Below are 12,983 nucleotides of genomic sequence, written 5' to 3'. Positions count from 1 at the left end.
GTGGTTGCATCTTTCGCCCTTCTCTGCCTCGGTTACATCCGAAAAATTTAAATCGCACATTTCTCAACATACCGGTATAGATGAAATCTCCATCGTTTGTGTTCCGTTGGTAAAGTCTGGCGTGGATCCAAAATCTCTGCGGTATATTAATTTTAAGCTGGGTGTTGAGGCCAGCTCACTTCCAAAGCTATTGGTGCCAGAGTTATGGCCTTCAAATATAGCTGCAAATACCCCGCTGCCCACCTTTTTATCCAGTTTGGAGCCGTCAGAATAAATATGCAGCCTATGGCTCAGGTGCGGTGGCTACTTCTACCAATAATCCCTATCCGGGATAATAACCTCGTACTTCATATATAAAAATGCAGTTGGAGCGCAATAGTCCGACGAAGGCGAATGCAGATTCTTAAGGATGGATGCATGGCCAACCACATTATCTCTCCAGCCGGATAACTCCCGCAGCCGCAGAGCAGAAAAGGCCGTACATTGCTTGGCCATTAAATCTATTGGCAACACATTAAAAAGAGTATCCAGCGCCTCCGCAGGGGTGGTGCGTAGAGCGCCCGCCACGCAGACTAGAGCACTTATTTGTACCTTCTGGAATACTCGGTTCGATTTTGTATCTAAGCTCTTCCACCAGACCAAAGCCCCGTATAGAAGGATTGGTCTAACCACAGCAGTGCGTCCATTTAATTTTCATTCAAAAAACGGGTGGAGGGTGGGGCCGTGTGTAGAAGTCCACGAAAGTGGGGAAAGCTTCTGACCGCCATTCACCTGGGAATGGCCAGAGCGATTCTTTTGCATGCGGTTCAAGCAGCTCACTACTGCCGGTCGCTTGCGGCCAAGTATCCTCTGGGTAGCCGCTAAACACCCGTTTAGCGGTGAGCTAATGTGAGAAGGCGACAACCTGGCTAGGCCACTCTGACATAATCGGTTTAAGGGCTAGCCTGGGGAGATTTCATCGGCAGCGTCTGTACACCTCTAGGTGCGGCTGCAAGCGGGCGTCTGTCTTGGAGCAAGCGGCTCGCTATATAAACGTGCCAAGTAATATTTTCACCCCCGCTGAGCGGGTTGTGCGCTGGGCTTGGGACCCGCCACGTAAAACCATACTCCAATGAAATATAACAACAAGCCTCGGATAAATACACTCTCTATTGATGACGACCATGGCAAACGTTTGAAGGACAATGAATTGAGGGCATGCACCTGGAACGTCCGCTCCCTGAATGGGATTGGTGCAGATGCCCGGCTGGTTGATGTCCTCGTCAAAGCAAAATCTGACATCACCGCCATCCAAGAAATGCGTTGGACGAAGCAAGGAAGAAAGAAGATCAAAAATTGTGACATATATTGGAGTGGCCATGCGAATAAGCGCAGTTTCGGCGTCGGATTCGTGGTGGGAGAGAGACTTTGTCGCCAAGTGCTGGCGTTCACGCCTGTGGACGAGCGTCTCGCCGCTATTCGAATAAAAGCAAAATTTTTTAATATATCATTCATCTGCGCCCATGCGCCGACAGAGGAGAAAGACGATGAGGTGAAAGACACTTTTTATGAACAATTAGAACGCACATACGAGCGCTGCCCCCGTCATGATATAAAAGTCGTGCTTGGCGACTTTAACGCCAGGGTGGGCAAAGAAGGTGTTTTTGGCCCTACAGTCGGAAAGTTCAGCCTACACAATGAAACTTCTCCTAACGGACTGAGGCTGATTGACTTTGCCGGTGCTCGAAACATGGTCATATCAAGCACAAGGTTCATGCATAAAAAGATACATCAAGCTACATGGCTGTCTCCTGATCGAAATACTCGCAATCAGATCGATCACGTTGTGATAGACGGACGGCATGCCTCCAGTGTTTTAGATGTGCGAACGATCCGAGGACCTAACATCGATTCGGACCATTACCTCGTTGCAGCCAAAATACGCACCCGCCTCAACGCGGCTAAAAACAAGGAACAAAAAACACAAGGAATGCTAGACGTCGAAAAGCTTCAATCACAACAGACTGCCAATGATTTCGCAACTCGACTCTCACACCTGCTCTCTGAGGGCACAACTCATCCTGAAGGAATACAGGAGCAGTGGGAGCATATCTCCAAAGCACTTCATACTGCCGCCGAGGAAAAAATTGGTTACCGGCGGCCACGAAAAAACAACTGGTATGATGAAGAATGCCGCGTTGCAACCGAAAGAAAAGACGCTGCCTACAGGGCTACGTTAAAAGCGAGCGCGACAAGAGGAGTGTGTGAACGCTATCGTGAGTTGAAAAGGGAAGCGAGACGCCTTTTCAGGAAGAAAAAAGCAGAAGCAGAAAGGCGTGAGTGCGAGGAGCTTGAGCTGCTAGCCACCAGGAATAACGCCCGAAAATTCTACCAAAAAATACGGCGACAGACGGAAGGTTTTAAGACCGGGGCAAGCTCCTGTAGGAATGAAAACGGCGACCTTGTAACTGATGTCCAGAGAGTGCTTAGATTATGGAGGGAACACTTCTCTGCTCTCCTAAATGGAGGCAGCAATTCACCGCGCAGAGATGAAGAACCCGATCCCGCAATCGATGATGATGGAATATATGTCCCCCCGCCCGATTATGACGAAGTTAGAATAGCAATAACCAGATTGAAAAACAACAAGGCCGTGGGCGCTGATGGATTGCCTGCGGAGCTATTCAAGTTCGGCGGCGAGGAGTTGGTAAGGCGCATGCAGCAGCTTCTTAGCAAAATATGAGCGGACGAAAGCATGCCCGACGGTTGGAATCTAAGTGTTCTTTGCCCAGTCCACAAGAAGGGGGATACTGCAAAATGCACCAACTATCGTGGAATCAGCCTTCTTAATATCACATATAAGGTCCTTTCAAGTGTATTGTGCGAAAGATTGAAGCCCACCGTGAACCGGCTGATTGGACCTTATCAGTGCGGCTTCAGACCTGGTAAATCTACCATCGACCAGATTTTTACAATGCGCCAAATCTTGGAAAAAACCCGTGAAAAGAGAATCGACACACATCACCTCTTCGTCGACTTTAAAGCCGCCTTCGACAGCACGAAAAGGAGCTGCCTATATGCCGCTATGTCTGAATTTGGTTTCCCCGCAAAACTTATACGGCTGTGCAAAATGACGTTGAGCAACACCATCAGCTCAGTCAGAATTGGGAAGGACCTCTCCGAGCCGTTCGAAACTAAACGAGGTTTCAGACAGGGTGACCCCCTATCGTGCGATTTCTTTAATTTGATGCTGGAGAAAATTATACTAGCTGCAGAACTTAACCGCACTGGAACAATATACTATAAAAGCGTGCAATTACTGGCATATGCTGATGACATTGATATCATCGGCCTAAACACCCGCGCTGTTAGTTCTGCTTACTCCAAGCTGGAAAAAGAAGCGGTAAAGATGGGTTTGATGGTGAATGAGGACAAAACGAAGTACCTGCTGTCATCGAGCAAAGAGTCAGCGCATATGCGCCTTGGCAACCACGCTACTGTTGGCAGCCATAATTTCGAAATAGTAAAAGACTTCGTTTATTTGGGAACCAGCATCAACATTAGCAACAACATCAGCACTGAAATCCAGCGAAGAATCAATCTTGCCAATAAATGCTACTTTGGACTAGGTAGGCAATTGAAAAGTAAAGTCCTCTCTCGGCGAACGAAAATCATACTCTACAAGTCACTTATCGTACCCGTCCTGCTATATGGGGCAGAAGCATGGACCATGACAACAGCAGATGAAGCGGCTTTGGGAGTGTTCGAGAGAAAAGTTCTTCGAAAGATTTATGGACCTCTACGCGTTGGCGATGGCGAGTACCGAAGAAGATTTAATGATGAGCTGTACGAGCTATACGCAGACATCAACATAGTCCAGCGAATTAAAACGCAGCGGCTGCGCTGGCTAGGCCATGTTATGCGAATGAAAGATGATGCTCCGGCCAAGAAAGTGTTTCTATCGGAACCCGCCTATGGAAGCAGAGGTAGAGGGCGGCCCCCACTCCGTTGGAAGGACCAGGTGGAAAACGATTTAAACTCCCTTGGTGTGACCAATTGGCGCCGGTTGGCGGAGCGAAGGAGCGACTGGCGCGCCTTGTTGGACGGCCATAACCGTTTAGACGGTTAAGCGCCAATTAAGTAAGTAAGTAAGCAAAAAACGACGAGGTCGAATCGATGTCCAATGGCAATCGGTTGGGTAAGACGGAACAACGAACCGATTAAAAATTTATATGCAAAACATGGCTGGCATTAGAACAAAATCTCAGCTTTTGCGGTTATTCAGTTCCTACCAGGATTATGATGTCTTCATTATCGTCGAGACGTGGTTGAATGATAACTTTCATAGCGCGGAGTACTTTGACCCCATGTTATATAACGTCTTTCGCAAGGACAGAAATGCTAACATCACAGGATGTGCTAGAGGTGGTGGAGCTCTCATCGCAGTGCATTTCAAACATCGCGCTTCTGAGTTTGCACTTAATAATAACAACGAGCTGCTTGATCAAGTCTGTGTTCAAATCCGAGGCACCTCAGACTCAATATTTCTGTGTGCATCTTATATTCCGCCCAACAGCAGCCATAACCTATACACAGCGCATGTTGACAATATTGTTTCTTTAGCTCTGAATAAAATTGGTGGCGATCATCTCTGCGTGCTAGGGGATTTCAGCCTTCCTAACATAAATTGGTCTCAAGATACTTCCAGTTCTTCATTAATAGCGGGTGATGTTACCAGCCTGAATGAAATATATGTGATTGATAGCTTTTTAAGCATTGATTTAAGGCAAATTAAATGTTACCCAAATCTACTTGGTCGCACCTTAGATTTGGTATTTTTGAGTAATAATTTAAATTTCACATTGCTTAAATGCGACTCACCTGTTTATTACAAAGTCTGGCACGCATCATGTACCGTTAGTCATAACTTTTGAATTTTAGAGATTTGCCAAAGTCAGTAATGATAAATTAAATTTTTCTTTTAATTTTAAGCGATGCAACTTTTTTGACCTGAACAATCTATTTCTGTAAATTAATTGGGATAGCCTGTTTCACAACTTAGACACTAACAGTTCTTTCGAGATATTTAAAACTACTGTTGTGGACATCTGCAAACGGTCTATTCCTTTGGTTTCCAAAAAGAAGTATAAAGTTCCTTGGCATAACGCAGCCTTGATGAAAATTCGAAATTTGACGAATAAATTTTTTCGCAAATTCAAAAATAGTAAAAAAAAATGGTCTTCGCTAAGTATAAAGAGTTTGAAAGGAAGTTCACGTGCCTGGATAAATTTTTGCATAGAAATTACATTTTAAGTTTTGAAGAAAACTTAAAAACAAATCCAAAATCGTTTTGGAATTTTGTTAACTCGAAAAAATCTGTGTCGAATATTCCCTCCTCTCTCTTCCTTGGCGATAAAGCTGTTGATACTCCAGCTGATGCGGCAAATCTGTTCGCTGAGTTTTTCATGGCCAACTTCGCGTCGGACCCTGATAATAGTGATGACATTAGTTTCAACATACAATCTTCGATAAATTTTGGAAATCTTGCACTCTCTTTTGATGATGTCGTTTGTGACATCTCTCGACTTAAACAGTCATCAAATACCGATGTTGATGGTCTGTCAGCAATTTTAGTTAAGCAGTGCGAAGCTCTTGTTTATCCCCTTTTATTAATATTTAATAGTTCCCTTTCCTCGGGTACTTTCATTGACGCGTGGAAACTGGCTTTTATTACACCTATTTTTAAGAGTGGCAATAAAAATGATATTAGCAACTACCGACCCATTTCAAAACTTTCCGCCACGTCAAAGCTTTTTTAATGCATAATCCAAGAAAATTTACTTTTTTTCGTTAAGAATATTGTATGTCCAGAACAACATGGCTTTCTTCCCGGACGCTCAACTTTGACTAACTTAGCTATTTTTTCTGATGAATGCATCGCAGCTTTTCAGTCTGGGTGTCAGGTTGACGCAGTATATGCGGACATTTCTAAAGCTTTTGATCGGGTTTCTCATGTAGTCCTGGTTAAGAAGCTGGCCTGTATGGGTCTCCACTCAGTGTTTCTAAAATGGATTGAATCATACCTACAAAACCGCAGTTGTAGGGTTGTTGTGGACAATGTGAGGTCTTCGCCTTACGTTGCCTGTTCTGGTGTCCCACAAGAAAGCATCCTAGGATCCTTTTCTTCATATTGTTCATTAATGACATTCGCTCTTGCTTCTCTGTAGTTAGGTTTCTACTATATGCGGATGATTTAAAAATCTATTCACTTATTCACAGTCAGCATGACTCTGAATTGATGCAATTAGATTTGGATAATTTAAGTACATAGTATAATAGCAATCGGTTAACTCTTAACTTAAAAAAATGTTTTCATATAACTTTTTCAAAACGCGTTAATGTCATTGATACCTCATACCATTTATCTAACTCGCCCCTTATAAGGGCTAGTGAAATAAAAGATCTGGAAGTAACTTTTGTCTCCAAATTTACTTTCGCAAACCATATTAACCTCTGCATCTCGAAATCGTATGCCATGCTTGCATTTCTTAGGCGTCATAGCTCGGAGTTCACTGGCCCTTACACGCTAAAGCTTTTGTATACAGCGGTTGTGCGCTATAAACTTGAGTATGCCTGTTTCATTTGGTCGCCGTATTATCAGTGCCACATTGCAAGAATTGAGCGGATCCAGAAAGTATTCGTATATTTTGCTTTGCGCAGCTTACGCTTCTCTGAACCCATTCCGACTTATGAAGCTAGATGCGTATTGATTAATTTAAAGTCACTGCAGAACAGGAGACTAATTTTGTCGCTGTCGTTTATTTTTGACGTTTTTCGCGGTGCGACTGACTGCCCAATGCTCCTTGAGAGGATTTTCATAAACATCCCTGCCAGAGCGCTTAGGAACTCTGAATTCTTCAATGTTCGTCTTTTCAAAGCTCTTTATGCAATCAATGCTCCAATTACTAGAACCTTGATTGAGTTTAATAGAATTTTAAGTTATTTGGAAATAGATTTTTCTTGCTCAAAAGAGCGCTTTTTAAGTACAATAAACCCTTTTTATAAGTAAGCCATTTATTTATACTAGTAATTAGCTTACTGTTACCACATATTTCTACTTAGCCTGTAAGATTTTGTATTTTAATTTGCTTAATAAATAAATACTAAATACTACATATGAGACATTAGGAAGATAGGTGTCTAAAAGAACTATTTTCATGAGGTTCTTGTTTTGTTGGAAGATGGTTAAGAAAACACTAGCGACATCGATGAAGTGGTTTTGTTTCCTATAGTTAATGCAAACGGCAATATTACTGACGAATATTCTGGTCCAGAGGAAGCTTTTGACGTAAATAATTTTCTATCTGCCCAAATGCAAGCGCCAGCAGAAATAAAATTTAGTGCAGCCGGGCCTGAAAGCTCGACGAGTCGGACGATAATATACCGTTAAACGAGCTTCGAAAAAGAAGCAAAACAACCCTGAACCGAAAGCAAGTGAAAAATAAAAAGACCTTTAAGTGGGTGAAACAGGATTTGATTTTGGCCGAAACAGAATTTGAAAACCCTGAATGCGCTACCGCTCTGGAGAGCCCATTGTCTATATTTTCAAAGTTCTTTGATGGTGAAATTATTGATCTTTATGTTAACAAAAATAACAAATACGCACAAAAAAATAATCTTTCCGGAAATATCAGTACAACCGAGTTCAAAGCTTTCTTGGGAGCAATGATTATCAGCGGATACTTGCAAGTACCAAGACGTAAGTAATACTGGGAAAACGCAAGGGATACTTCCAACTCATTAGTATCAGAATCCATATCCCGAGGCAGATTTGATCACATTTTCAGCAATTGTCATGTAAGTGATAATGACATTTTAGACCCCGACGATAAGTTTGCAAAAGTGAGGCCCTTATTTCACCTACTAAATAAGAAATTTATGGAAAATGCTACTGTTAAGGAAATGCATTCAATCGACGAAGCCATGGTTCCATACTTCGGTCGTCGTGGTCGTAAGCAGTACATTCATGCTAAACCCATACGTTATGGATACAAGCTATGGGTAGGCGCAACGCGTTTGGGCTACATAAACTAGTTTGAGCCATATCAAGGAGCTTCGACTAACATAAGCAAGGATTATGCTGACCTCGGTGTTGGTGGATGAGTGGTTGTATGCCTTATATCAAATTACGCAGGAATTTCTTCCGTTCATACGGTGCAGCGTTATTCCCAAAAAGAAAAAAAGAATATACATGTAGAACATCCGCATTTGATTTACATGTATAACTCTAACATGGGAGAGTGGACCGTTTTGACCAAAATATAAGCTTGTATAGGACTTCAATCAGGGACAAAAAATAGTACCTGCCTTTGCTAGCTCACTGTATTGATATGGCGCTCCAAAGAAGCCGAGATTCGCTATGACCGTATGGATCATCTTGTAAAGCCACAGGAAAAACAAACCCGATGTGGATATTGCCATCAAAAAAACATCAATAAATAAAAATATGTGTTTATCCCTTATATTGCTAATGTCCTATATATAGGAAGCCTCTAAAATAATAAAAAAAACAAAAACCATTTTGTTTTTTTTAAGTATCAGACTTTCTATAGCGGTTTTAAACAGACATTTCCAAAAAAATCTAAAGTTTTCGCCTGAGTAACTTTTAGGGTTATCTGGGTTATAGTTCATCAAGGTGCTCAATTTTCATCTGAACTATTTAATGAACTCACTCAAATTATCGCTTCACATAAAATTCAAACATCTGCTTATCATCCGCAGGCTAATGGTATGATAGAACGATTTCATCGTCAGCTAAAAACGTCAATTATAGCTTCAAGAGATTAAATTCATTGGGCAAAAATTTTACCAATTATATTATTAGGGTTAGGTTACTGCAGTTAAAGAAGATTTAAAAACATCCCCAGCTGAGTTGGTTTATGGACAAACTATCAGAATTCCTGGATAATTAGTTGTTTCTACAAATTATGAAAATTCTGCCTAAAACACTCTTAAAGGATTAAGTGATCACTTTTCAACAGTCAGAACAAAAATTTTACATCACAATAAGGATGTGAGCTTAGTTCCAAAATCACTTGAGGAATGTGAATATGTTTTTGTCAAAGTTAATCAAATTTCAGGACTCAATCCACCTTATGAGAGACCTTTTAAGGTAATATCAAAACACAATAATACATTTAAAATTCAAAAAGCTAATATTATTAAAACAGTATCAATAAGGCATTTAAAATCTGCTCATATATCATTTAATTTTACAACTGAACCCAAAACAACAACTAAAAAGGTTACTTTTAATATTAATTAATTTTTATAGTTATTATTTAAAGAATTTACTTAACTTATTTTACTTCTATGTATTACTGGAGGGGGAGTAAATGTGGTGGTATTTGTTTATTTTACCACTTATATATGTTATACAAAAATTCTTTAAGTTTCAAAAAATATGTTATAAATTTTCACCTTGAATTGAATTGATGTTTATTCTAAAAATCTTTCAAGAAGTTGTACTAACTTTTCTTTGATTAAATAAAAAAACTAATTTAATTAGTAAATAGTGTAATATAATAACACTTAACACCACTTATAAAGCAATTGGCCGGCAGATTGCATGCTACGCGTCCCCGATATGGTCGCCAGGCCTATAGGTTACTCACTGGAATAAAATACAGGCCTGCCAAACCACTGCCCTCAGAACAGCTAGCTGTCTTCTTACGTCCCCAGAACACCATCTACACAATGAGGCGAGAGAACTCCTTATTAGGGAGAGAAATGAAATGCTGAACAAACAGTTCCTATTGAATACCCAGAAACCTGGGCATCCCAACAGACATCTGATTGATGAGGCCACACCTCCCAGGGGCTTAAGGGGTCATCTCCGTAAGCATTATGAGGAAATATGGGTCCTGAGAAGACAGCCGTATGAATCAAAAAAGCACAAGCAGGTCCTCAGTGATATCGACAAACGGGCGTCGGTTCCTATATGACAAGAATTGCCCGGCGAATCCAGTTATTAAGGAAAAATACTCAGAACTCGCAGAAGGGGAACGCACTCTCCCTAGGGAAACGCGCGCCACTCTAGCTCAACTTCGATCTAACTCTTACCTATTTAAAATCAACCACGACATACAAAATGTTATATCCTGCTTCAAATGTGTCCCCACATGACACCAACCATCTCTTCAATTGTAATGTGGATGCCTCTAACACCCCTCTCACTATGGCCCACCCCTGTTAAAATTGCAAGTTTCCTTGGACTCCCGTTAGGGGATATTGATGACAATTTGTGATCGGTCGCGCCTATTGAATAGGGCGAACCACTGCTACAACTACAACAACAGGGTCTCAATGATCTAGCTTCTTTGAATATCTATAACCGGAGATTAATGGTTTTTGGAATACAATTTAACTGTTTTTAATTCATATATACATTTTGCAATCATGAAATAAAACACAATTTTTGGAATGTTCCAGAATAGCTAAATTTTTAAGTCTTACTTCTCATAAAGATTATTACATAGATTTTAGAAAATGAAGTTAAATCCCATCAAATCTCATAAATCCTTTAGACTTGTCTGAGAACTTTATGCAAACCCTCCATCGACACTCAATAATTTTTCCACAAAATCGCTATAACCGATGGTTTGAGGATGAACATTGAAGTTATAATATTTGTTTATTGTCTTGTACTTGCTCGTCACTGTGTGTACTGTAATAATTTGCCAAAATATCGCCATACTTACATTGAGGTTATTGTTCTGGTTTTCAAGTACATCTGGAACAATGTAACGAGCTGGCACTGTTTGTTTTGTTGAAAATGGGCCATAACTTGCTCTAATGGATACGGGCTGAGTTGTTTGAACCACCGTGAAGCGATCAATTGACAAAACCGAATCATAAGATGCTTTTGCTTTAGTTTGAGTGTTGGAGGATGTTTGAATAGATATTTCGGGAGCAATTGGGGGCTGCCGCGAATGTTTAAAAAAAAATCCACTCTCCGCAGATTCAAAGTGGACTTCTACGCACAGGTTTACATCTGGAATAAATAAGAATAATTATCAGGCAAGCATACCAATAAGAATATAAGTTTTTCGAATTTTTATCATAAAAACCATCAATGACCAGTTATATTACTTGAAAGATCATTTGTTTTATTTCAATTATTATGGTCCTAAAAATTCTTCAATAGAATTACCTAAATAATTTACACGATCTCAATCTTTTTATAAAACAACAAACCCCGGATATAATATCCCTACAAGAAACCCACCTTAAACCTTATCAAACACATAAAGTTTTATTAAAAAACTATAGCTCTTACTTTAGTACGCAACATAGTCCCACAGAATAATAAGCCCACCCCACTTCTTACATGCAACAGCTGTGGTTGTAGAAATCTCTGTCAATATATAGGGTGGCGACGAATAATTGTAACACTTTACAATAGTAGCTAGCGTAACCTAAATATTTTGTTAAGCTTTGATTTACATATCCTTACTGTTTAAGATAAAAGCAATTCAGTGTAGAAGGATTTAAAATTGTATAGAGCCAATTCGGAAACAAAATTCATTGTTTTATTTTTTTCGGATGAATGGCTGTCCATCTCCTTGGATCCAAATTCAGTGGGCCACTGTATATGGGGTTAGATGGCGGAGATGCTGAGGACCATAAAACAACTTGAGATGCAAAAATTCAAGCACAACTTATAGAGGATATCGAACGAAACTCCAGCGGGTTCGGGAAGGTATGCCTGATTCAAGGGGTCGTGTTGCGCAACCCTTTCAAGGGATGCCAGCGCAATTTATAGCTTCTCCAACCCAATTGTCAGTCCCAACTACCCGTGGTTAATCCTCTTTCTTTGGCAGCCGAGACACTGGCGAACCCAAGTTCCTAATGGAAGTAGGAGGTGGAAGGCGGGAAGGCCTAGAAGGTACAATGTGGTCATAAATCCTTCTCGAGATGGTCGGGGTTGTACCTTAATTGTGTTTGTTATCAGAACGTGCCGGATCTATATCTAGAAAAGGACCATCAACACCGATAACACTCCCCAAATCGGGGAGTGTGTTTATCGCTACAACAACAACAACAGTAAATACTTCAATGTGAGGAAACCGACTTCGACCAAATTGTACAAACGGCATTATCATTAGAGGCATCAAGAATTGAAAGTCGTGAACTTTATTCGAAACAACATAGCACTAGCGAAATCAATGAGGTTCTACGAAGCCGTAGCAGCAACCGGTCTTCAAAAAATAGGTACGTTGAAAATCTAAAGTAATTACAAGCAATTGACGGTAACATAGAGAAATTTAAAAAATTACTCAAATTAAATAAATATTATTGAGCAAATTTTAATCCATGTTTTTGTTTTTAGTAACAAAAATCCAGCAGCGTGCAGTTTAGAGTACTAGTAAGCGAATTGGAAGCCAATTTTGACCTGGCAAGAGGTGCTCCTCAATTCGGGGAAGACAAATCTAGCTGCGATGTAAAATGGAATGAGGAAGTGCTCTTGGCCCTCCAATAAGAATCGTGGTTGTAAAAAGGTAAGAGCGATATTTAAATTACTACTAGCAACTTATCTGTAATCGTTTTGGGAATGGATGGGAAGAGACGATGACGAGGGAGAGGAGAAAGCCGAGGTGAAGAAAAAAAGGAAGAGGAGGAATAGGAAGAGAAGGAAAAAGAAGAGAAGGAAAAAGAAGAGGAGAAGAAAGAAGAGGGAGCTAAAGAGGAGAAAGAGCAGGAAGAGGAAGAGGAAGAAAAGAACAAGGGGATAAGGAAGAGTGGGAAGAGATGGGAAGAAGAGAACAAGGAAGAGGAGTAGAAAAAGAGGAGGAGGAAGACTATGAAGAGGAAGAAAAGAAGTAGAGAAGGAAGAAGAGGGGAAGGAAGAAAAGGAAAAAGAGTGGAACGAGCACGTGGGGGGAAAACAAGATAAGCGAACGAAGGATAATTTTTTAAGTATATACAAACCAGTCTTCAAACCT

At 40.6% G+C, this 12,983-nt stretch overlaps 1 protein-coding gene across 10 annotated transcripts in view; it reads right to left on the bottom strand.

The window, feature by feature from the left end:
* The window catches only part of dtn (transmembrane protein 132C dtn), a 597,671-nt gene that overhangs the window by 398,804 nt on the left and 185,884 nt on the right, over positions 1-12,983 (bottom strand). For all 10 annotated transcript variants that reach the window (XM_067782100.1, XM_067782098.1, XM_067782099.1 and 7 more), the window contains exon 2: positions 10,740-11,032. In XM_067782100.1, the coding sequence (XP_067638201.1) occupies positions 10,740-11,032 (293 nt within the window). The remainder of the gene's footprint in view (positions 1-10,739; positions 11,033-12,983) is intronic.

The sequence above is a fragment of the Eurosta solidaginis genome, chromosome 4 (genome assembly GCF_040869045.1).
Source record: "Eurosta solidaginis isolate ZX-2024a chromosome 4, ASM4086904v1, whole genome shotgun sequence".
NCBI lineage: Eukaryota > Metazoa > Arthropoda > Insecta > Diptera > Tephritidae > Eurosta > Eurosta solidaginis.
This window is presented reverse-complemented; position numbering and strand designations above follow the sequence as displayed.